The following is a 26,708-nucleotide window of genomic DNA, read 5'->3' as shown; positions in this document are numbered from 1 at the left end:
CAATGATGGTCCACTTGAAGCCATTTCATTGTGTGACAGTTCCGTGAAGCGATGCACAAGAGGGGCATTCAGAGTTCTGCATCGTATTCTGCTCCTGTGCTGGCACATTCTTGTACGCGCTTTCTGGGTTGTCTGCCCTATATAAATCATAGAACATGGACACACAATAGCATAGATGACATTTGTACTGTTACAATTCGAGAATTCTCTGCGAGCATACTTAATATCATTGTGCATGAATTCCTTGCCTTCTATAGTGCTGTCACACATAGAGCAGTTACCACATTTCACATGCCCCCTTAGCCTTGGAAGACCCCAGAGGTTGTCCATTGTTGCCATTTGATCTGGAGCAGGTAATGCTGCGCGTACAAGGTGGCCTCTTAAGTTCTTGGATTTCTTGAAGGCAAACATAGGTTTGTCCAGTTGGAGTTGGCCTGCATTCAACACTGGCCAGCTTTTTTTGGTGCTCTTAGTGAGTGAGTTAGATGCTGGTGAAAAAGTCATAACACAGACCAGCCGGTCCTGTGCTTTTTTGAGTTTAGGTTCTAACAGTACTTCCCTCTTGCAAAACCAGGCTCTTTTAAGTGAGGATCTTATAAGTCTACGTGGGTAGCCCCTGGCACCGAGTTTGGTGCTAAGAAATTTTGCTTCCTTAAAATAATCATCTTTGAGGAAGCAATTTCTTCTCAGCCTCAGAAATTGTGAGTAGGGGAGGGAATCACGGAGAGCTCTAGGATGGTTGCTCTTGTAACTTAACAAAGTATTGCCTTCCGTGGGCTTCCTGTAGAGGCTGGTGATTAGTAGGCCCTCTTTGTCCTGTATGTTAAGGTCTAAAAAGGGGATGCTAGAGTGGCTGGTGTTCAAGGTGTAAGTAAGACCACTACAATTGCTATTTAGCCAGTGTAGAAATTGGGATAACAAATCCTCAGAGTCGCTCCAGATCATGAAAATCGTCAATATACCACTTCCATAGGGCTATGCCACTATGGAAGGGATTTGACGGGGCCAAAATGCGACCACATTCAAGGCTGTCCATGTATAGTACAGCTAAATTGGGGGCAAAAACAGCCCCCATAGAAGTACCTTTGATCTGGCCATAGTATTGACCATCAAACAAGAAATAATTCTTGGATAAACAAATCTCAAGGAGTTGTAAAATAAACATGGTGGGTATGCGATGGGGTCTTGGACGTTTATTAAGAATGTCTTGAATGACCAACATGGAGTCATTCTGTGGTATGTTGGTATACAGTGACTCCACGTCCAGAGTGCAAAGTACACTGGACGTGGAATCAAAAGGGCATTCTTCTATCAAATTGATCATGTGCATACTATCCCGTATATAACATTGGGTAGTAGGCACGAACTCCCTAATGAAATAATCCACAAAAAGACCCAAAGGTTCTAAAACTGATCCGCATCCTGACACGATTGGCCGGCCTGGGGGATGTTCCATATTTTTATGCACTTTAGGTAGCGTGTATATCACCGGGGTACGTGGGGATTTAGCATTCAGAAAGAGATGTTCTTTTTTACTGATGAAACCAGAATCGAGCCCTTCCTTGGTGACCAACTGTATCAGTTTCTGTATCTCTGTGATAGGGTTTTTTGGGAGTTTGACATAGTGTGCAGGATTGTTTAATTGTCGAAGGATTTCTGTCTTATATGTGTCAAGATTTTGTAAGACAATTCCGCCACCCTTATCCGCAGCCTTAATAATAAGTGCAGGATTGGATTTAAGGCTCGATATTGCTCTTTTTTCATCCAACAAAATATTTCGTTGGACCGACCGATATTTAGCTTTTTCCAATGTAGGTGGGTATAAATAAGGATTCGGTAATTTACCGATTCGGTAAGTTAAGGAATCAGAAAATTACCGAATCCTTAAGATACCGAATCGGTAAATTACCGAATCCTCAATGTGGGGAGCACTCAAGTGAGTGCATTTGTGATTTGAGGATTTGTTATTTACCACCAACTACAAGTTTGTGGTAAATATCGAAAACCATTCAAAAAGCAAATTTGTGCTTTTTGAAAAGTGCGATGTGGGAGACATACATGCCCTTAGGGCATGTATGTGTGCCACATGTGCACACATGCACCATTCATGGGTGCAACAGGGTGTCAATGTGACACCCTGCCACCCTTGAATATGTTCCCCCTAATACCGATTTGGTAGTTACCAAATCGGTAATAGTGAATGGCTTCCCATTCATTCCTGAATGGGAAGTGCCGAATCGGTAAATACCGAATCGGTAATACTGAATATTACCGATTCGGTAACATTTACCGAATTTTTATCTACATACTCCTTTACCGATTCTGAAATACCGAAACGGTAAAATTCGCTATTTTAGAATCGGTAAATAGGGATTACCTACATATGGGCCTAAATCTCTTGTATGAGTGGTTTTGCTGCTTGCAGGACTTTTACCTGGTACTGGGCCCCTTTAATTATGAGTGTAAGCTTGAAAAGTCTTGTCAAAATTAATGCCTACTGATTTTGTACTTTTATGGTTGACTGCAATTTAATGCACTGAATGTCTTGAGCCAGTCTTGTACATGAAAGGAGCAGTGGGAGACGGTGGAAGGTTTTCTGGGGCTATCAAGAGGAACTCTTTATTTTAGTGGGATTTAGTTTGATGTTAATGTGCATCCACCATGATGAGTCTGAGCATGAAATAAAATGTCACAGGTGGAGAAAATTACCTAAGAAAGCGGAGTGCCAATAGGGTAAAATGTTTTTTTTAATTGTGGAGTTCACGAAGAAGGACCCAGTGGGTTCCATGAATAATAGAGGTTAAAAAGCGCCATAGAAAGGGTGGACCCTCGGGGTACACCATGTTGCAGTAGATATGTGTTAGAGAGTCACTTTTATTCATTTACCTCTGTTTTGAAGGCAGAAACTGATAATTGTTTGTCAATTCTTTCCTAGTGTATTTTTCAAAATGGTACGGTAGTTAAGCTAAATTGGTGTAGTAATTTATCTATTTTTTTTGTGTGCAGCTGGACTTGATTTTGAATGTATCTATCTCCAGCCCAAGAATACCACGGTGGATTCAAATCTCCCTCTTCTTGTGATACCTCATGGTAAATGAATTTCTGCCTTTTATTTTGAAGTGGTCCATTTGTAGTGTTTTGATAATAACAAAATAACAGGCGTGGGATTAAACGAGCACTTTGAGGCTGATGCATGAAAAGTATGTATGAGCCCAAAGCAGCTTTGCACTAAGTGGTCTTGTGTTGTGCCACCCATAACTACATTCATAATCTTTGTTTTATTTTTGTAATTCTTAAAGCACATGCACTGGGCATTGATGGTGATTGAATCCCGTTTATAAATTGGGATGCAGCCCTATACTTGTGAGGCTAACAGGATGTACCGTGTTTTGCTCATTGATTACATTCTTCATAATGCATTAGGGAGTATTCTGCACACCCTGGCTGCAGTGCCTAGCAACTCCAGATATGTGTGTATCAGCCAGCTAGCGAGCTCACAACAAAACATGATGATAAACAAAAAAGAGCACATTGGACAGAGCTGCATACCCAAGTATAAAATATCATAGGAAAAATAATTATGCAGGACACTGGCTAAGTAACCAACACAATTCAGATATTCTGTATAGTTGAGTGTTATTGAGTTCACAACAGTACACACCATGATAATAGACAGTCATACGTTCCAACAAAACACATTAGACAGAACAGATCAATGGTACTATACTCTCTAAGCTCATAAACGCATGCCACTGTTCACAAAGCAGCGCAACAGCACATAACGCATTAACCCACCATCTACCCAAGATCCTACACTCCAGTCAAATAGATACTGTGTACTCCGAATAAGACATCTGTGAGGCTTTGGGGAATGGTAATGAGAAAACCATCTCACCTTTCTGGACAATGAAGATGAAGCAGCAGCTCCTCATGACAGATGTTCCATTGGAGACGGTTGGGGCGGCCTTGTGACTCCTGGGCAGTCTCTCACTGTTATAGTGTCCTCCACAACAGTTATTCCTGACACCTGGGCTATGGCTTTCTGCTGTGTGGTTCAGGTCACTACTCCAAACAGGCAGGCAGGTTTTACTCTGTTTATTGCTCCAACAAGGAAGCCAGTTCATCTGGTTTCCAAGAATTAGGCTCAGTTTGTTGGCAGTGAACCAAACCTGTATGAAGGCACAGTTTGGAGCAGTGTGTTAAATTTTCCAACCTGGTTCTTAGTGTCTTCTAGCCACACGCTGGTGTAGATAATAACTTTGGTATTGAGGTGAAAGTTAAACAAATGACTGAATGGAAATGTGATGCTTGTGTACTCCCCTGGTGACTAGTTACTTTTGGCCTCTCCAATCACAGAAGAACGTGATTCCTTTTTGAAGACCTCTTATCTTGTGCATACTAATATGCAGTCCTTCCCTTCCCGTGACTAGTTTAGGCTGGCTTAGCTGGATCCACAGCCATTTTGCTGGGGGTTGTTGGAAATGGGATAGGGGTTGGTTTCCCTGTGGCATGGTTACCTGGTTTCACAGGAGGAAGACAGGTCATGTACGAGTGGGTGCTGGTTTATACAAAAAGTCATCAGGCCTGCATACTGCAGATTACCATTCAACATCACTGTCACAAGAAGACTTGTGGACTCCAGCACCCACCGGTCCTTTCTCTCCTCCCAATCAGAAGACACCCTCCATACATTGCCCAGAGGCCATTACGTCAAATGACCCAGGTATGAGGGACTGAACAAAGCTTTACACACGACACTCAGTAGGCAACCACTCCTAAATGCAGGTTATATTGGCACCATTATCAGTATCCAAATTGCCAGGTAGATTTAACCGTAGCCGGATGTCTCAAACTTCTGAAAATAGGCGACCCCTCTGGGGATCCACACGATTGGCAATCTTAGTGGGAAGAAATGCACACGACTGTAAAATGTACAAGTGCACAACAGTACCACTTCATATAAGGACACAGAGGACTTTCATCCCAACAACATCACATTCTTAATTACCTCAGACACATACTTCAAGCTAGCCAATGCATACACGAGTCCTCCCGGAGTGCACAAGTAAAAACAGAAAAACATCTGGCTACACACATTGTAAGCCTCTAGCCTCTATAATATATGACCAAAGCACATACACAAAAGGTGCATATATGAACCACACTAGCCTTCTCAGGCAACCCAGCTAGGGTGTTGAAGTACCCAATTGTCAATAGTGTTGCAAGGCCATATTAACAACATTAACTGTGTTATAACCCTAAATGATAATTACTAAGAAATAAGTCTACGCAGATCAAACATGTTGTAAAGCATGTATGGCAGTTTCAGAAAAATGTTAGTCAAATGTCGGTATTATAACCTTACTAAGAAAGCCTAATCTTCCCTTTAGGCAACAATTGTAAAAAGGTGTTCAGTATCATCCTATGGAAAGAATGAAGAAATGAGAAAATGATTATTCACGTCTTCCATGCAATTGACTGGGACATAGGCACTATTTGAGACCAATCTGAGAGTTACAGCAGCTGTATGAATGATGGTGCTTGGTCCTGTTGGACGTTTTTAGCCTTTAGACTTGCAACCATTTTTGGAAATTAAATTTCTTTATCAGGGCAAACTAGCAAACTGTACCTAGAAAAGGCAGTAGGAAGTCAAACACCATAGTTAGGCAATCCCACTGTAGCATTTGAACTTTCTAGCAAAAAAGCAAGGAGCGGAAGTGAAACCGCCATGATTGTATTTTTCTGGGTTATCTGTCGGGATGTCCTGTTACTCCAGGAGTATTTGCACATGCTGTGCACGTTTTACTACCTTGATGAAAAGTCTTGAAATTTTAAGGACTGACTTGTCAGATTCTATTCCATGGTTCACAGTTATCGGAGGCTTCCCAAAGCTCTGCTTTCTGTTTCAGAAAGAAATGCAATGTTCTGAGCAGCCAACTTTGATATCTCCAGCCTCGTAAGAGCATTTCAACCCAGGGCAAAGATTATTTTCTGGCTGGGCCATCACCAATTTAGCTCTCTGGGTCTGCAAGTACTGACAACCAGCTCTGGAACAAAATGATGAAGCAGAAGTTTCAGATAATGCCGGAGCCGCCACTCTTTCCATCTCAAGCAGAGATTCTTAATTGAGCTGTAATCTGCGAGTTCGATTTCAGCAGGTTCTCTCCCTAGAGTAAATCCTTCAGAGTTTTTTAACTGGAAACTATTAGGAATTGAGGCTTAGCCAATCTGAATACATTTGCCAGGCTTCTCAATCCCTGTTTTGCTGCAAAATGATGTTCTCCTTCCTCTGGTCATCCTCAGTTGCAAAACTATCCCAGAGTTTGAGGTTACCAGAAACTAAATGGTGATTACCAATCTGTTCTTTATGCCCCCCACCCCAGCGCCATAGCTCTCTGCATTCAGCCCACTCTACTAGAAAAGAAATCTCCTCCCTTCAGCCAGCACTTGGCACAGGCCTCCTGTTGTGCCTGGCTCCAGTAGAGAGGCGGAACTCCGTCAATGTTGTGGATGGTTCTACTGAGGTCTTTTCAAACAAGGATGTTCATCTTGCAGCAAGTATGGCCAATGGCAGGGGTGAATTGAGCCTGGGACTTGAAGACAGTTTGGAAATCAATCCTCGTCTGATAGGAACAAGTCATACTTATCTCGATCCTAGAATAGGATGGCCAGACATTCAGTTTCATCTGGGTTTTAGCTGTTTTTAGAAGTGCTCCCTAGATTTCTGAGAGACTCTGATGGGATGAACTTTTTCCCGATTTTAAGAGCAGGCAATGCAAGCAGCGTTGCAGGAATACTAGGCCAATGTGTGGCCAGGGTATTCCTGCAGGGCGACTCAGAGTACACCCCAAAGCTAACCAAGACATTTTATTGGTTTAAAGCAGTTGGTAGTCTTTCTTGGACAGGTCTGGTAGGCCCTGAATAACATGAGACTGAGTCGCTGCTGAAGCCTATTTTCATGTGGGTCCTGGCCTGTGACTGACAGCGCCCTGGTCCCCAACCACGGTCGTCCTGTGTAGCTCTATGTTATTGTTTAGACTAGCTTGTAGGTCTCCTTCTTGCAACTGCGGCTGCCGAGGTCCTTGCTGGTGGTCGCTCATTCCGGTTGCTCTTGCCTGCTGCAAGGACCAATCACCTGCCTGCGCCTGCAACTCTAGGGCCCAGCCAGCTGCAGCCCCTTCCTGTCTGCTGTGGTGAGTGAAAAACGACAGTAATGGAAATCACCAACTCAATCCTGCATTCCATTACAAGACTGTAGGCTTGATTATGACAAACCTTCTTTCCTGTAAGTCTCTACAGATACGCCTACATATCTTAATAGAATCTAAACCTACTATGACGTTAGAGGGGGAGATTTACCCCGTTGCACACTGGTGTACATACATCTCATGGCTTTAAATTGTGAAGGCATAATGATGTGTGTACTAGACATTGTCACTCTTTAAAGCCATGAGATTGATGACCGCACTGCTCGAGTGGTACTACACTTGTCAACATTTTGCTCCATTGTGATGCAATGTTTCTTTGATATTGCTGAAGCAGATATATCAATGGTTGATGTTCTATTGTGTATTGGATGTTACTTATTGACAGAAAACCACAAAAATTGAAACATATAAAAACATACGGTAAATTAATCTTCCAACAGAAAAACAAAGATATTTTTAGGGGAGGAGCTGGTCAAACTGTGGGGACCCAGTTATGGTCATGGCACCAAGAGCTGTGGCAATTATTCCTGAATTATGTGACCGCCACCAACTGCTCTGCAGGCCAAGCAGCCCGCTGTATATTTGATATCTCTCTGAAGAATCAGCTTGTCAAATAAAAATGCAACCCACTTTTAAAAATGTGTGCGTTTGCTGTTTTATTGTGAAAGTTACTGGCTGCTTTTCCAAAGTTGCTAAGGAGAATTGTAGTCCTCCTATGTTTCTGTCATTTCAAGTTTTTCACTTTGAAATCAGGCTACCCTGTCTTAGAAGGGCATACTGTGTAGTAATTTCAAAGATGCTTCGCCTGTGTCCGTAGAGGCTCCGGCAAGGTGGCACCTGTGCCATCCGTTTGATCAGTAGGCCTGTCTGTTACTGAAAGATTTTCGAAAAGGAGTACAAATCATGCTTGTGTTTGGCATTGAGGTAGCAGAGTTGAAACTACTAATATCCTGGGACCCAAGTGATTGCCCATCCTTCAATGGTTTCTCCATGCGATGTCAACCATAACTGATTTTCCAGAATTGAAAGAAAAGACACAATAGAAATTCATAAACTTTGTTGGGACAACCCTTTTTTATCAAAGTGATTGGTGTGCTGTAGTATTGCAAGACAAGGAAAGTTCACAGAAAAATCTAACTTTCACCCACAATATATTATCCAGTCCTCCAACTTCTTGTGGATCAGACAGTGCTTTCCAATCTTTCAAGGCAAGTGCTCATACTTCTCCTGGCGACAACTTTTTCTTGCAGGTACACACCACCCTCATGCAGTGAAAGGTTTTTTCTTTACTACCCAAGTTTCTCATATCACTCCGGACTCTTGGAAGGACTCCATTCTCTACTGTGGTTAAGTTCTCCAACTTCTGAAGCTATGTCAAAATGTGTCTTCCTGTTGAAGGTTTTAGAACCAATCCCACCCATTATACTAGTGATGGTCCTTGACTCTTCTTTCAGATTCAAACTACTAACCCTAAGGTTGGACACGCATGAACCCGTAAATGAGATACTTTGAATCCATTCCAGCACACGCATTTAAAGGGGCAGTATTACTTTCTACAATGCTTACACTGAATAGTAATGTTCTAGCCAGCAGTAAGGCAAGCTACTAGCTGGTATTTTGCCACTAGAGACCCTTTTTCCTGGCGATTGAGGTTGTTTGCCACTGGTGTACAGAGGAGTCCATCTTACTGTTGCTCTTCAAGTTGAGCCAAGTACACCTTTCTGAGCTTGTCTTTTATGATAGCGAGGACGAGCAGTCAAGAGTCTCATCGAGGTAGTGTGGGGGGACCAAGACTCTAAACTCAACAGTCAACAGACCTAATAAATCCTTGTTTAGCCCAGTATTTTATAAGCAAAGAAATTACATTTATTATCTCAGCAGAACAATATACTACACAATTATATATAGTATCAGATTTCAGGTTAAACAATCTTACCACTGCACAAACCCTCCACCCACTCAATCTGGTGACCTCCTCCCTACTATACAGTGAGTTTAGGCGAAATTAGGCCCAGGTGCAGGTTTTACTAAGCTGTTGCACCACAGCAACTGGTGGATCAGTTGATAACGTTCTTTAGCCCAACAAAGATTTACTGATGAGTTGAAATCCTGTTTGGCTTTGCTTGTGTTTACAATCTCTCAGTCTCTGGACGTGTGTCTCACTGTTACCTGGTTCGTGATGATCTAATCCTGGGAGGCACTGGTTGGACTATGTTGCTTCAAACACTGGTCAGCGTCTTTAATGATATCTCTTTATCCACAGCTGTGGTTCTGCTTCTCACATGCAGACCTCTTCGGGAGTCTGCTTGCAGGTGAGACCGGTGAGGGTTGGCCTTCGGGAGATGTGGCCTTCAGACGTCCCTGGCAGGTTAGGGCAACTGGACAGGGGCAAACTTCCCACATCGATGGAGATGGGTTGTGTCACAGGCTGGCAGCACCAGTCCTCTGACTGTGGAAGTGTTGGTTGGCACTGGGCTATGTAGTTACACTTCTTACTGTAGTTCACCTCCTGAACTGTGCTTAGGGAGACTGGATGACTTCATGCTGCACAGGTCAATCCAAAGATTCTCCCACTGGATAGTCCTCTTCTTATGGGTGTCCCATTCACCGGAGTCCCATCAGGGTTTCTCTTCCTTGGCAGTCTCTCCTCCTGCAATGCTAAGCACTCTCCTTCCCTCTCTGAACAGCAAGTATGCGTCCAGGTGCTAGGTAGGTCCACAGCTTCTCCAGTAGGGTTACCACCTTTCCTTGAAATACATTCCATATTTTTGTTTTGATATTCTGGAGCTGCCAAAAAGAATTTGTGTAAACTTGTCAGGGTTTTTTGTAACATGGTCATTTTCCATCTGTTTGCTCTAATAATCAATCCGAAGTGAATAGCACAGCCCTCAAATTCTTTTTAAATGTCTTCTTTATATGTTTGATTTTCTGGTTCTTAGCAAGCAGCCCCAAACAACTTGCCTTTGTTACTAGATGTTTCTCTTTCTGCCTTTCAGGGGGACCTCACACAGTGTTTGTGGCAGAGTGGATGTTATTTCCAGCTGTGCTTTGCAGAATAGGATTTGCAGTGCTTCTAGGTGAGTGTCCAGACGTATGCTGCATACACCAAACACAGGAGACCTGCACCTGAAGATCTTGACCTTGCAAAAATCAGTGCTGATTAACAGTCAAGGTGCTGGGTGTACTTAATTGCAATGTGGAGAATATAATTGTTTTTACTTTTGCCAGTCTCACATTATTTTGTGCACTGACATTGTATGTTATTCCCTCCATGTAACTTGCAACCAGCTTCTATATCTCTTCTAATTGTAAACCAACAAGCTTCCCAAACCTGTAAAATGTGATCTTCATGTTTGGGAAGTATTCTATAATGCTTTGCAGACTCTGTCAAAGACCTGACATTTCATTAAGATCTACATTTCAAATAACTACTTTCATGTGATTTTGTTTGACACAATGCCAAGCATGGAGTGGTGCATATATGAAGACACAGCCTGGGTTAGTGCTAAAAGAGTTCCAGGGAAATAAGTTCAATCTTAATAGAAAATTAATTATGTAGTGTGACACATAGATTGTTTTTAGATGCAATGTTTTTCATTGTACTCCAAAGCTACTGTGACAAGCATGGTTATTATTGGCAGGCAATACCAAGATCTTTCAAATGGTTCATACTTCCTAGAATGTTGAAAGATGGAGGATGTTAAAAGGCTGGAAGGTAGAGCTACAGGTGACAGCTTAGGTTCTGTGCAGCTAAGTGCGAAGTTTTGTACTAAAGAGACAGACATTCTGAAGTGCAGTACCGTAATGGAAGTCTAGTACCCACTATTGGGTCATGTTGTTATCCTATTGGAAGAGGAATTCATAGTGACTAAGCAATGTGACAAGTTCAAGTACGCTCAAACCTACAGGCAGAGGCTTACCACTTTCTCCGAGGAATCCAAGGGCAGTTCCGCCCACACGGCTTGCCGCTCCCGCTCCGCGGGAGCCGCTGCGCACAGGAGTGCGTTTGAAATCCACAGCACCTGGTCACTGGAGGCGGAGGCAGGGGCGCGAGGAAAGGCGTGGGCTGCGAGTGTGCAGGGACTCCAACATCCAGGAGTCCCTGCGAAGACCACGGACTGACCATCCGGTCCGCTCTCCCCGCCGGCCCGCCCCCCGCCCGCCTGAGAGTGTAAAAGGCGCTTCCCCCTGCTATTCCCTGGGACGCTCAAACCTACAGGCAGAGGCTTACCACTTTCTCCGAGGAATCCAAGGGCAGTTCCGCCCACACGGCTTGCCGCTCCCGCTCCGCGGGAGCCGCTGCGCACAGGAGTGCGTTTGAAATCCACAGCACCTGGTCACTGGAGGCGGAGGCAGGGGCGCGAGGAAAGGCGTGGGCTGCGAGTGTGCAGGGACTCCAGGAGTCCCTGCGAAGACCACGGACTGACCATCCGGTCCGCTCTCCCCGCCGGCCCGCCCCCGCCTAACACGCCCACTATATCTCGGCTCAACACTCCCGCAGCGCGGGACGCAGCCCGGGGCGAAGACTGGGCAAAGACAGGGCCGTTTGAGGCCGTTCGAGGACGGCAGAGGACGGCCCGGCCCTGTCACCCTGCATTTTACTACGTTCCCGCAGGCCCCCACGATTCCTGACGCACATCACTGACGATCACGATGCGTCCCAAAACCAGAAGCACGTCTAAGAAAGCTACACTGGTGACACAAGTGACCGGTCCCATAGACCCCTTCATATCCAGGGTAAACGACACCATTGATAAAAGTATCATCCTACTGGAGAAAAGAGTCTCTCTGGACCTCATGCAGGCCAAACGCTCTTCGCTTGGTTCACTTGCCACCGCAAATTCCCCTGCTCACCAGGTTGCTGCTAATAACTGCTCTTTACCATTGCCACTAACTATCGTTCCTACGATGACTGTTCCAAATTCTGTAGATTTATCCGTAACCCAAACAGACTCTGATCAATCATATGTCGACCTTGAAGCAACCCCAGACTTAGAAATCTGCCAATCACCAACTGAAAAACTAGACCAGAGTGTCATTAGTAATCGTTTACTACCTGACCCAGTAATGACCTTAGAACCAACAAAAACAAAAACAAGGAAAAACACCTCCACCCTCCTTAAGGCTATGCCAATCATCAAGGAAAAATCTAAAACAAAAACAAAGAATCACAATCTGATCACGCCCACTCCAAACTCCTCGGCAGGTATCCCCTGTTGGGTGGAAAACATGGTTATGGACCTTAAATCAGACCTCGAAGCTAAAATTACAGCACAGATTAAACCCCTAATATCAAAGTTGGACAGACTCACGTCACTAATCAATACGAAATGCAGTTGTAAGACAAGCGGTAATGGTCCCGCTCCAACGCACGGGGCAAAGGAAACACTCCCAAAAAAATCATCTAGTATCAAACAAGTAACAGGTACAACAAACAAGCCTAACACTTTACCAACCAGAAAGGCGGCAGCAACACAACCCCCAGCTGAAAAAGGGAGTAATCTAGATGCCCCCCCAGACACCCCGGTCGCGGTAGATCTCCCCCCCGCTACACAAATAGATTCGGCAGGTCAAACTAAAACAAACAACCAACCAGTAAAAGGCAATAATGGAAACACCACCATTCCAGCAGAGACCCTCTCCCTAGAAAAACCACTAGAACAGAAGATCAAGCAGTCTCGGCCCAAAATAATCAATTTACCCCCGGAAGCTTCTCCCTTCGTGGTGGTGTTAACAGCTGTTCCCCCACTAAAGGAGGGTGTAAGAGAAACTTTCGCAGAGCTGAGGAATAAATGTGCCCAGTGGCTCCAACTCCATAAACCCTTACCCGCTCACATCAGGGGTGACATCTTCTCCGCACGCAGAGGAGATTGGGTTGGTAGAAGCACGAAGGCAATAGCGGGGGACGTCATCAGCATCAAATTCAGGGAGATAGGGGCATCAAATTATATCTGTAACTCACCCAATAGAGGACCCGCCACCCAAATAAATCCCCTTCCCTTGTCCTATTTTCTACTCTCATCCTTAAGGCAAAATTTCCCCTGCCCCGTTTTCCCATTAAACACTGGGCCCATAAATTCCTCTGAAAACAATATGTATCAATATCAGCAGCCCCCATACACGCCACGATTCCCACAAGTCCCACAACAATCAGTTTTCCAGTGGCAACTACCCTCCCAATTTCCTCAACCTCTACACCTTGTTACCCAACCACCTGCCCATCCTCCTCAATATCCACATCATACCACCCAACAGGGGTGGCAACCCCAGCAATCCACGCAACACAACACTTATCAATGGCAGCAGCCGCGGCAAGGACGGTTTCCCCCATTCAACCCACTAGGCCTTAATCAACAAGGCAGAGATAGGGATGAATGGAGTGGACAGGATCACTGGAGAAAGCACAGTGATCCCACACGTTGGGATAGCTGGAATGGCCTTCATTTAGCAAACAGGTACAGCACCTTAGAGTGCGTCGACTGACTACCACAGCCACAAGAACACTCCCTAATCCACGCAGACCTATCGGAACCCACGGTCTCCCCATTAGTCCCCCTAGACCCAGAGACCCCTCCAGCCCCAGAGATCCTTAAAGAATCAAAAATAGTAAAAAGCTCAAAGGATAGTCCAACAATCCTGAGCCTGATCTCGTGGAACATCGCTGGATTAAGGACAAAAATAGAGGATGGGACAATTATGCACCACACGCATAATCATCAAATAATATGCATACAGGAGACATGGTCATTACAAGAACATCACCTGCAGGGGTACAAAACGTACTCATCCCTCACGCAGCCGGGACACATAGGTAGACCAAAGGGAGGTCTGTGCATCTACGTAGCCAACACTATCCAAAATGCTAAAATAAAGGTTATAGAACTGGCCTCCAATTTGCAGATCCTTGGTCTTTTCATCCAGAAAAAAGAGTCAATGGCTATCATTAATTTTTATAACAACCTGGACGAACTAGACTTTGAGGGAGTCCTCGCTCACCTCCACGAAAAATTAACCACCCACAGAACGAAACAAGGAGAGAGAGGCCCGGTAACAATAATATGGGCAGGCGATTTCAATCTTCACGCCTGCACCCAACCAAAAAGAAAATGTCCTGGCATGGTGACAGAAGACGGCCTTTCACTCACCCACTTTTCGCATAATAAAATGGGTAGACAAATGAACGATCTCCTATCCGACCTGGATCTCCAGATAGTAAACACCTTGGACCATGGGGATAATTCACTAGCACCTACTTATATAGGAAGAGGCTATAAAACCACGGTAGACTTCATAATAATATCAACATCCTTACAACTAAGAGTAAAAAACTTTGAAGTCAAACCGAATCCTCAAAGTGACCATGCAATACTAACCTTGGAAGTCTTACTAAACTACCAACAATGTTCTCCAGTAACAATAGCCAATGCATTGACCCAAGAAAATATCAGTATGGATAAAGTAAACGGGTACTCAATAAAATGGGGAAGGATAAACCCAGAAGAACTCACCAGAGAGCTAATAAAATCAGCCTATCCCCAAATTAAAACTTGTTTGGACATAGCAACAAAGGACGTGGAGCTTCTAAATAACTTTGCCCAAATTATGGACAAATTAAAGGTTTTACTCACAGCAAAACAGAAATCCGGCCCACCTCGGCCCAAAGGCTGGTTTAACCAAGAGTGTACCAAGGCTCATACAAAATTGAAGCTAGCCTTAAACAAAAACGAAAGGGACTCGCCCACAATAGCCACCCTCAGAAGTGAATATCATAAAACAAGGAAAAAGAGGAAAGAGGAACTCAAGCAAGCGCTGTGGCATGAACTCCACACCAGTGCCCAAGAAAAAAACCCTCAAGCCTTCTGGAGAATCATAAGAACTCCTTTCTTGGCAGACGACACGTGCCCAAAAATCGAAGCTGCTATAGATGCTGCAACTTGGGTATCACACTTTACTAGTATCTTCCAAAAACCAACCTCTGCTCAAGAGACGGAAGAGGAGGAAAAAACATTCCTACCATACCCTATAGACATAAATTTCGAAATCTCTGAGATTCTTGTGGCATTGAACTCAACCAAAAAAGGAAAAGCTCCAGGGCCGGACGGAGTCCCGGCAGACTTTTTTAAACACCAAACAGAACTCTGGGCACCGATTTTAACAAGGGTCTGCACCGCAACGGCAAAAATAGGAATTCTGGAGTCATGGACAAAGTCCATTATGGTGCCAATATTTAAAAAAGGTAACCGCATGGACCCTGCCTGCTATCGCCCAATTTCTTTGCTGGACTCACTGGGGAAAATAGCAGGGAGAGTGATCCTAGAAAGACTTCAGGACTGGGCGGAAGACAGAGGCATCCTATCCGACCTTCAATTCGGATTTAGAAAAGGACTAGGTACTGTGGAACAAGCCCTAAATCTATCGGTAATCTTTGGAAAATATGTGCATGCAAAGAAAGCAAAACTTTACATGACCTATGTAGACTTGTCCGCGGCTTTCGACTGCGTTTCCTATACAAAATTGTGGTCCCTTTTAGCACAGATGGGGGTAGATCCATCACTCCTGAACTTTTTAAGGGAACTCTATTCCAACCCATCCGCAAGAGTCCGCTACGGCACAAAGGGGGAACTGACGGCGTCCTTTAGAGTAGAGCGTGGGGTCAGACAAGGATGTGTCCTGGCACCCTTCCTTTTCTCCCTCTATACCAACAACTTGGAGGTTGAGCTCCTGAAGGGTGCCCGCGATCTTCCACTGGCCAAACATCGCCCGATCCCCGCTCTGCTCTACGCGGACGACGCCGTCCTCCTAGCACAAACCCCCCGTGAACTCCAAAGGTCCCTTAATAGATATTCGCAGTTCATGAGAACCCTTGACCTTCATATAAACGTAAAAAAGACTTTCGTAATGAAGGCTGGGGCTGGGAGGAAACAGCAAAATTCTATCTATCTTGACAGCCAAAAAATAGATTCGACAAATGAATACTGCTATCTGGGAGTCATGATAGATAATAAACTATCCTGGAAACCAGCAGTAGAAGCCAGAAAACACTGTTTTAAAAGAGCATTAGCCGCATTAGTGTCGTTTACACAGAAATTAGGAAAACGTCCGCCCAGGGAACTGATGACCATATACAAAGCCAAATGTCAATCTACAGCTTTATATGGAGCAGGACTATGGGGCCACACGGATGTTACCTCTCTGCAAATTGCAGAAAACAATTTTTTCAGATTCCTCTTATCTGCCCCCAAAAGTTCTTCGACTTACGCCTGCCACTTAGAATTGGGGGTTCCATATATCGAAGATCTTGCGAAAATCCAACCACTCCTCCTTTGGCGACGTATCTGGGCTTCAGATAAAAACGACATCACAAAAACAATACTGGCAGATGCAATGTCTCTGGACTACGTTTTAAAAATTAAATGGCTGGCATATATCCGGACCTTCCTCTTTGACCTTGGAATAGAAAAATATTATTCAAACCCTGAAAAAATTGGAGAACTCTCAAAAAATAACTTAAAAATAAGAGCTTTAGACCATCTGAGTAATTTGAGACTACAATTAGAAGCTGGGAAACAGTCGGTGCAGCACGCAATAATGGTCCAATCTACTCTTTTAATGCAGCCCTATTTAAACCTCGACATTGGCACCTTTGACCGATTTCTCCTGATAAGATTCAGACTGAACATATTTCACAAACTGGTAGCTTTTCCAACGCCAAACGTTTGGGACCTAAATCCACTTCCATGTCCATGCGATGGGAAATCAATACAATCCACGCTTCATACTGTTCTGTTCTGTAAATTTTATCAGGAACACCGCAAACTTTGGTTACTAACTCTTTTAAAATCTTGGGGTCTTAGACAGTGCCGAGTAGCCATGTTGAGCTTGCAGCTTTTGGATACTGAAGCCACATGCTACCATGTTCTTAACTTTCTGAAATGTATACACGGACATAGGAAAAACCTTTAAATGTAACAGTACTGTATAAATTACCGAAACTCCGATTTGCTGTTTTTTTAAGTAATCTGTAAACATATCGTACTGCAGATTTATTTTTACCTGTACTGCTTTTATGGATCTTTAAAAAAAATCCGAATAAAGTTTATTATTATTAAGTTCATGTAGAAAACAAGGATAGTATTGTAGTATTCATGGAAATGTATAGCCAGCGGAAACAAACCTATTGCTTCAATACAGCTGAAATGTAAGAAAAGTCTGAAATGTGTGCAGCTCTGGAGATCATATAACCAGAATGATAAAGATAAACTGGAAATGGTTTGCGGGAAGGCTATCAAAATTGTTTTAACTACAAGTTCATTGAGGTAGAGCTCAAGGTTTTAGTCATGAATTCGCAGAAGGAAAAAAATGGATGAATGAAGTACTTTACAGATATTCAAATACTAATGTTATTAACCCAAATTTAAGACCAACATGATTTTCAGTGACAGGTTCTCTTAGACCTAGAAGTAATGATTTGAGATGGGGGAAAGAAAGTCTCAGGAATAAGTTTGGAAAAATATATTTTGAGCTGAAGTAAGCACATTGACCAGCCTCCTAGAAGGTGAAACATAAGTTAACTCCTATTAAGTGGGAGAATAAGTACTTAGTGAGCACCATTAAAATCTTATGTTCGAGGCATATGAGCTGCAGATACTACACTTAGCATTAGATCGCCACCCAGTGTTGGGCTCGGATGATTGCATGTTGTTGTCGTCTTAGAAGAAGTCTTTGTAGCCACGAGATAGGTGACTCCTCCCTTGGACGATCGTGGGCATGGGCATCGGCTCCATCCTTAGATTGATTTTTTCCGCCACTGGGTTCGGATGAAAGTTTTCCGCTCCGGCTAGAAATAGACTTTTCATTTACTTCAAAGCGCAAAAACTTACTAAAAACTTACCAAATTACTTTCGATATCGACTAACATCGTTTTGACTCCATCAGCTCGATTACGGTCGTCGACGCAGGCCGTTGGGCCTATCCACGCTGTGAGGCTTACACCTCATGGAAAGGACGCCATTCAAGAGATGCCCCGGGTGTGGAGCAAATTTTCCACACAGTGACCACCACGAGGTCTGCAACCTGTGCTTATCGTCAGAACACGACAAATTCAGCTGTACAGCTTGCGCGTCCTTTCGATCCAAGAAAACCATCCGAGATTGGAGGGCCTGTCGACACGACACGCAGAGATCAGCTCCGTAACCGGTGAATATCTTAGACGAGGAGGTTCCGCTCATTCCCGAAGAAGATTCCGATGATTTCCAAATCGTATCAGAGGCAGAAGACTCAGATGACTCCATACCATCTTGTCAGCGCGTGAGTACTACTGCCCCTGCACCACACACAGCACCCAGATCGAAGGCAAAGGTCAACACTCCGCCTCCGGGGCCCAGTCGCGACTGAAAAACCTCTCCGACAGCCCCGCCGTCGAGACCGGCTCCGAAGAAAGTCATTAAGCCTTCCGGTAGCTCGGTACCAAGCAAGCCGCACGTGCCGATCCCACAAGCTCTCTGGGCACCGAAACCGAAAGAAGTCTTGGCTCCGAAACCGTCGATTTCTAAAGACAAAGGTATGAAGTCAGCTTCCGACGCCTCGAAGCCGACGAGACTAGCTTCCACTCCGAAGCCATCGTCTTCGGTGCCAAAACTGACAATGCCTGATTCCGACGCGTCCAAGCCCTCGAAACAGCCTACGACACCGAAAACAACACCTTCGGTGTCGAAAACTATGCCAAAGGAAATTGTAACACCTCCTAAGGCTAAAAACAGACAGCAACCTCGTCCGGAACCGAAAAAATCGGCGTCGACTAAGGTTCCACAAGGAGAAGACATTTTCCTACCAGATCCTCTGCAAAAGAAGATCTACATTGACCCAACGACAGGTCATGTATCCACTACACCAGACAAGAAGAGGAAGGCAGATGCAACATCCACACCTGTAGTTCCTGCCAAGAAGAAGGACTCTGCCACATCTCCTATGCACCCTTCTTCTCCTATACTTCCTTCTCCTTCATCCCCTGTTCCTCTTAACAATTCACCACAGATATTTCCTCCACATTCTCCTCTTTTATCTTCACACTCACCTAAAAATGATGATGAGTATAGTTTAGGGAGGGGGATAGACACAGATGAGCCTTTCCCAAACCCTATAGATGATACAGACTGGGTGTACCCAAGCCCACAGGATGAGCCAGATATTCCTGACCCACAGTCATACCCATCAAAACCTTCTCCCCCAGAAGATAACATTGGTTTTGGTCACCCGTTGAACAGAGCTGCCATTTACCATGGGGTCACTATGCATTCTGATGAGGCAGAGGAAGATTTTCTGTTAGACACATTTGAACAATCGCAAAGGTCTTTTCAAATTCTTTACATGAATAAAGGGGTCATCAAACATGCTCCAGAGATATTTAAAGACCATGTACGTACTAGGATCTTAAACCCTAGAATTGAGAAAAAATATAGGCCTGCACCTGCAAATCCAGCCTACATTAAAGGACAACTACCATTAGATTCACTAGTTGTGGCAAATGCTAGGAAAAGGGCAAACTCACAAACTTCAGGTGAGGCACCCCCACCTGACAAAGAATCCAAGGTAATATATGCTTCAGGCAAAAGAATAGCTGCGCAAGCTACCAACATATGGTGTATAGCTAACACACAAGCCCTCCTTTCACGATATGATAGGGCTCATTATGATAGGGTGGGACGTGGCAAACACGCAATGGCGGAGGACGTGCCTGGGTAGAGCTCCGAGCTGTGCTCCCCTTACACAGGTCAATTCTCCATTTCTCTTATCCGGACCCGTCCCCAATTAGCAGCGGAACTGCGTGGGGGCGATCTTTCCAGCCCTGCCAAATCTGGGGCTGCGGAACCGTTCCTGGCCACTCCGGTCGCGGTAGGGGCTGGCTTCCTACCTTGCTTTTTTCCCCGGCCGGCGCTCACATCTACGCGAGGCCGGGGACGGACTACAGACAAGAGGCCCTGCTGCCGAGGCCTAAGCATGGGAACCCCTGGGGCGGACCTCAGGAGCTACACACTGATCTGCTGAACGTACACCCTTCATACTGTTCTGGGGTGAGCTCGCCTACTGGCACCTACGACGGACGCCCCCCGAGGGAGGTGGCAGCAGCCCAGGCCCCGCATCATTTGCTTTGCCGCGGTGCGGCCCATCTCTTGGCGCCTGCGGGCTGAGCCTCCCGGAAGGAAAGACGGTGCCTTGTACCCCGCATCCTCCGCCCTGCTGAAGATGGGGCTTGTCTACCAGAGCTAGCGGTGGACGTCTCCCGAAGCTGGGGAGCCACGCTCTGCGCCGAGGTGTCTGGGCGCGGCAGCCATTTGCCGCGAAGTATCGACTGGGGCGGACCGGGAGGTCCCTGTGACTGTTGGGGATTGAGAGGCAGCCGACTGGAGCTGGAGACACCTGCATGCCACTTTGCTTTCCTGCTGACGGCGGGGGACAACTACCCTGCCATATCGGAGGGTGCCGGCTGCGCTGGGAGAGTGCGCCCACCACCCCACCCCGCTCCTGCCTCATTACCACCTCTTGGCCTGGGGCGGTGCGGGCCCGCCTGAACGGACTGACGACGACACTGTCCAGCGCCCCTTGAGTGTCCCGATACTCCGGACTTCAAGGCGGATAAGCCCCCCTGGAACCCGGGGAGGCCACTGGATGCGCTCACGCCATGACACACGCCGCATTGTCATGTCTGGGGGAACTAGGACGAGGACAGGAGCTGGTGGAACACAGGTGAAGGGGAAGATGGGGAAAGTGGCTAAATCGTCTGACCCAGATCAAACTGCCTCCAAATTGGACGCGATGTTGGCGGCGATGGAGCGGCTGGAGGAGTCTATGCAGCTGACCCGCACCTTCCTGGAAACAAAGATTAATAGTGTCGCCATAGATCTCACTCACATGCGGGCCGACCATGGGAAGTTGTCGGACAGCACCGCCACCCTGGAGGCCACCATCAATGACATTACACCCAAGGTCACACAAACGGACAGGCATTTGCAGGACCTCCTCAACCGTGTGGAATTCCTAGAAGATCGTGCGGAGGATGCGGAAGGGAGGGCGAGGAGAAATAATGTCCGCATTGTAGGTCTGCCGGAACGATGGGAAGGCAGGGAACCCGAAATCCACATGGAGAACTGGCTGCGGACCCTGCTGCCAGATGGCACACTCTCAACACTTCGTGGTGGAACGGGCTCACCGAGTGCCGACCCGGCCGCCCCCGGCGGGATCCAACCCCAGACCCATGCTCATCCGTATCCTGAACTATCGCGACCGTGATGCCATCTTGCGGGAATACAGGAAGCTGCCAGAGATACGGGTTGAAAATGCCAAGATCATGCTCTTTCCTGATTACACAATCCAGGTGCAACGCCAGAGACATTCTTTCTTGGCGGTGAAACCACGGCTCCGCCAGCTGGCCCTGAAATATTCCCTCCTCTTCCCAGCGCGGCTGCGAGTGGTGGCCCAGGACAAAACTAATTTCTTCAACACCCCCGAAGGCGCGGAGCCGTCAACGTAGTTTTCGAGGCGCTCCCGAGGGCCTCGGCGCCGACACAGACGCAGGTCCTCGCCGGCAAGGCGCTTATGCGTGGAGACGGAGTTAGGCCCCCTGGCCGATCTCGTCCACAGTGAGCAGCAAGAGGCCCTTCGGATGGTAGCGGAGATCAGCAGCTACTTGGAGACAGACGCCGCCTTGGAGGCCAGCCCGCGCGAGATGCCCAGCGACGACGAACACATTTACGGATTGCCAGACTCACAAGTGTCGATGGAACTCCTGGACGTCACCCCACAGACTGCTGATCTAATCCACTGATGATAGAACGGACTGTCCGGTATGCCTTACCTGTCTCTGAGAGTCTCAAATGCTATGCTGGACCCGGTGTCCATAGGGCACCTGCAGGACATGGACAGTCTGACTTTGACCCCAGGCTGAACCTTGTCTTCAACTAGAGTGGCGCAGTGAGTACTACCCTGGGGGCCGAGACGCTGGGAAAGCTCTGGATCAATATGGTGGTTGGGAAGTCAGGTGACGGAGATGGCCATGCCTTTGGGGGTGGGTGATGTGACATGAACTGCGCCTAGGCGATATCTGGATGCGGAGCAGCACACCTGGAGGGCCTCAGCCCCCTGATCGGACGAGAACCTGTTATGACTGAGCCGACTGGCATGAGACGCCTGTGTAGGGGGAGGCATCCACTACTTGACTATATACCGCGCCTGTGACGGACACGCCGAGCGCTCAGCAACCCCCCTGAACTTAAGACTTCACTGACTCATTAGAGTGTTTGGACGACATAATGTTCTGCTGTCGACCTTTTGGCATTTGTTCCTTTGTTCTCTTTGTTTATGGATTGGTTGACTTGTTTCCCCTTTTTATTTCTTTCATGCACTCAGAGCGTGCACGCTGGCTTTCCGATGGTGACTGTGGATGTGTGGCTTAGTGGAACGTAGTGTTGGCTGCTGGTGAGGGGTGTACGGGGGGTGGGGAGCATCCACATCTGCCGGTGCCTACCTGGAGGCTCCAACCTGATTTGCTCTTGGACGCCCCGTTCCGTGACGCACTCTCGACGCGTCTTTTACAGTATTTTGAAGAAAATAACCACACTGCTTCTACCCCACAACTCAAATGGAACGCATTCAAAGTCGTCACAAGGGGCCACTGTCTGGGCACACAAGCAGGTATGCAGAAGCAAATAGACTGAGAGTTGACGCGTATTGAATCTGGCCTACTGCGAGAGGAGCGGGAGGCGTGAAGGGTGATGAGGGGCCACTATTGGCGACCAGAGAGGCACACACGCGACTGCTCAACAGGCTGAAAAATCTGAACTACGCAGCCCACTCGGCGTGCACTCATCACCTTGGGGACAAACCAGGCAAACTACTAGCGTGGCTGATCAGACAGGATGCCCAGACCACCCCAGTGACGTCAATTTACACCAAGCTAGGTACCATTGTGTACACACAGAGAGCCATCCATGATGCCTTTGTGGAACATTAAACAGAGAGAGGGAGCTCGCACAGCGTGTTTGTTCTGAATGGTGATGCAAAAATGAAGGGTTGTAGGGTGCAACCAGAGTAGAAAGCTGTCTGGCCAAGCAGCGTAGAGTTAACAATGAATTAAGGGTCCCCCTACTGGGAGGGGAACGCTCCAGTGCACAACCAAAAGGACCGTAGTCTTATTCTATCAATGAATTGATCGACAAGTCTATGTGTTGTGGTTTCACAATTTAATTTTTCAAGCTGAATATTTTCCTGTGTTCATATTCATATTCATCTTTGTATGACAAACCAAAATTGTGTTATGGCACACTTGATACATCCATATTTATAATCCTCAAAAAAGATCCCGATGCATTTCGGGCCTGAGCCCTTTTTCAAGGGAATACTCTAAAATGAAAAACGGAATGAAGCCAGAATCAGTAATTAGGTTACATGAAAAAAATGTAAAAATGAGAAAATGTCTCACACGTGTAAATGCCCGAGAAAAACCGTGGTCTCTAAAAGGGTGTAAAGAAACTGAGGAAAGTGACGAGGTCTGCAGAAAGAAAGGCGGAAATCCGAGGTGCTACCAAGATCAAACCGTATGCCAAGTGGATTCGAAATCTAAAGTATGTGCAAAACCGGAATGTGCTCAAAACGTCAAAGCACTCGTGTACACAGACTGATATCCCCAGTGACTGAAAGATAACAACGTCGTGTTTGTGAGTAAAAAAGCGAGAGGGAACTCCCTCGTAAGTTACTTACTCGGTAAATCTGAAAGAAGTGCCTCGCGGAGAACCAGTGGGACGGCGGTGCAGTTAGTCAACATGCGCGAGTGAGTTAAGTATCGGTATAGTAAACAGGGAAGATGGTGAGTGGCGCGTGAGTGGAAAAAATGAAAGAAGGACCATGCTGGGATGGGGGAAAGTGAAGGAAACGGTCGCCATGTTGGACAAGTAAAAAATCAAGTAAATCAGAAATAGAGAAAAACATAAACATGTGAACTGCAGAAATGTTCAAACAGTGAAATGATGCAGTAAGATTACAAATAACATAAAAATTCAATGCGATCATTCAACCCGTTAGGAGCCATTGTGGCAAGAAATCGGATCCAGAAGTTTTCACGTTTCAATAGATTAGTCTTATTGTTCTGACTGAATTGGACTTGTTCCAAAACCTGGAATTTAAGTTGGGACACTGTATGTCTGAATTCAGTAAAATGAGAAGCCACACTAGATTTCAAATTGTTGGTCCGGATGTTACTTTTATGTTCTAAAATCCTAGTGCGGATTTTTCTCTCAGTGTGACCAACATAGCATTTGCCACATGGACATTTGAGCAGGTAAATGACATTATTAGAGTTACAAGTGGCATTCACTTTGTCTGATGGAGTGTCCTTTCATAGGATGGCATATGGTGTTTCCAGTAATACAGTTGTTGCAGTTCGAACAGTTGTAACATGGTCTCAGTCCCTTATATACCGTTGGTTTATCTTCCTGATTAGGGTTACATAGAAGTTCTTTCAGGTTTCTCCCTCTTGTGTAGGCGAAAATAGGTGGTTGTTTGAAGAGACCCATGAAGTCTGGTTCTAGTGTCAAGATCGACCAGTGTTTTCGAATGATGGATTGAAATCTGTTTGAGATGTTGGAATATTTAGATACCACGACCAGGCGGTCTGATTGATCTTTAACTTTGGGTTGCAGCAAGGCAGACCTACTTGTTTTCTCGCATCTTGACATAGCTAAGTCCAGTATCGGTGGAGGGTATCCTCTGTTTTTTAGTCGTTCAAGGGTGTCTTTCATCTGCGTTTTGCACTGATTTGGATCAGAAACTATGCGTTTGATGCGCAATAATTGCGCGTAAGGTAAGTTATTCTTCAAACCAGGACGGTGGAAACTCTTATAATGGAGGGTAGAATTTCGATCTGTTGGTTTTTGGTATACTGTGGTGGACCATTCTCCTGTGTTCCTGTGGATTTCTACATCCAGGTAGTGTACTTGTTTTTCACTATATTCCCAGGTAAATTGTATTCTCTGATTGAATTGATTCCATGTGTCGAGAAAGGTGTTAAGAGACTCCGTGGTGCCCTCCCATAGGAGGAAAATGTCATCAATGAAGCGCAGAAATAATCTGCCATGATCCTTCCAACTCTTTTGAGATAGAATGTGAGACTCCTCAAATTGCTTCATGTAGAGATTGGCATAGCAAGGAGCTGCCGAATTTCCCATGGCGGTGCCGTTGAGTTGTAAAATCCATTTGTTTTTGACTGTGAAGTAACTGTGGTAGAGTGTAAATATAGTTAAGTGCATGAGAAAGACTTTCAGGTCTGCATCTAGCTCAGATGCGGATAGAATGTTCTCTATAGCTTCAATACCTCCCTCGTGGGGGATGGAGGTATATAAGGCACATACGTCCACCGTGCACATGATGAGCCGAGTGTGTTTGAGTTCATTCAAGATAGGTTCAATTTTGAGAAGAAAATCTGTTGTGTCTTTAACATGTGATCCTGTAGCCTGAACAAAAGGTTGTAAGTATCTATCCAAGAATTTGCCTACATTCTCATGTAGGCTGCCTCTGGTCGACACTATGGGTCGAAATGGGGGTTGTGTAGGATGCTTATGCATCTTCGGAAGCATGTATAGAGTTGGTGGTTTGGGGTTAGATGGAGTCAAGAATCTCCGAGTTTTGTCATTGATGGTACCTTGGTCGAAAGCATTCTTGATGATAAGTGTCAAGTCTTGTGTATATTCTTTGGTGGGATCTCCAGGTAGGAGATCATAAGTGTCTCTGTCATTGATATGTAGATCCAATTGTTGATCATAAAAGGTGGTGTCCACGATGACCAGGGCACCTCCTTTGTCAGCATTTTGAAATGTGATGGATTTGTTGTTGGCCAATTTTTTTAAGATGTTTCTCTCTTTCCGGGTTAGATCAGCTCATCATGTGCACGGTGGAATTCCAGGTTTTGGAACAAGTCCAATTCAGTCAGAACAATAAGACTAATCTATTGAAACGTGAAAACTTCTGGATCCGATTTCTTGCCACGATGGCTCCTAACGGGTTGAATGATCGCATTGAATTTTTATGTTATTTGTAATCTTACTGCATCATTTCACTGTTTGAACATTTCTGCAGTTCACATGTTTATGTTTTTCTCTATTTCTGATTTACTTGATTTTTTACTTGTCCAACATGGCGACCGTTTCCTTCACTTTCCCCCATCCCAGCATGGTCCTTCTTTCATTTTTTCCACTCACGCGCCACTCACCATCTTCCCTGTTTACTATACCGATACTTAACTCACTCGCGCATGTTGACTAACTGCACCGCCGTCCCACTGGTTCTCCGCGAGGCACTTCTTTCAGATTTACCGAGTAAGTAACTTACGAGGGAGTTCCCTCTCGCTTTTTTACTCACAAACACGACGTTGTTATCTTTCAGTCACTGGGGATATCAGTCTGTGTACACGAGTGCTTTGACGTTTTGAGCACATTCCGGTTTTACATATACTTT

General features: G+C 45.6%; 1 protein-coding gene across 3 annotated transcripts in view; it reads left to right on the top strand.

Annotated features, from left to right (window-relative positions):
• Window positions 1-26,708, top strand: part of LOC147692563 (acylamino-acid-releasing enzyme-like) — a 526,970-nt gene that overhangs the window by 358,574 nt on the left and 141,688 nt on the right. For all 3 annotated transcript variants that reach the window (XM_086938783.1, XM_086938782.1, XM_086938784.1), the window contains exons 17-18: window positions 3,007-3,090; window positions 10,205-10,285. In XM_086938783.1, coding sequence (XP_086794909.1) covers window positions 3,007-3,090; window positions 10,205-10,285 — 165 coding nt within the window. The remainder of the gene's footprint in view (window positions 1-3,006; window positions 3,091-10,204; window positions 10,286-26,708) is intronic.

Source organism: Lissotriton vulgaris, chromosome 9 (assembly GCF_964263255.1).
Source record: "Lissotriton vulgaris chromosome 9, aLisVul1.2, whole genome shotgun sequence".
Lineage (NCBI taxonomy): Eukaryota > Metazoa > Chordata > Amphibia > Caudata > Salamandridae > Lissotriton > Lissotriton vulgaris.
The sequence above is the reverse complement of the archived record's forward strand: the minus strand, read 5'-3'. Positions and strand labels throughout refer to the sequence as shown.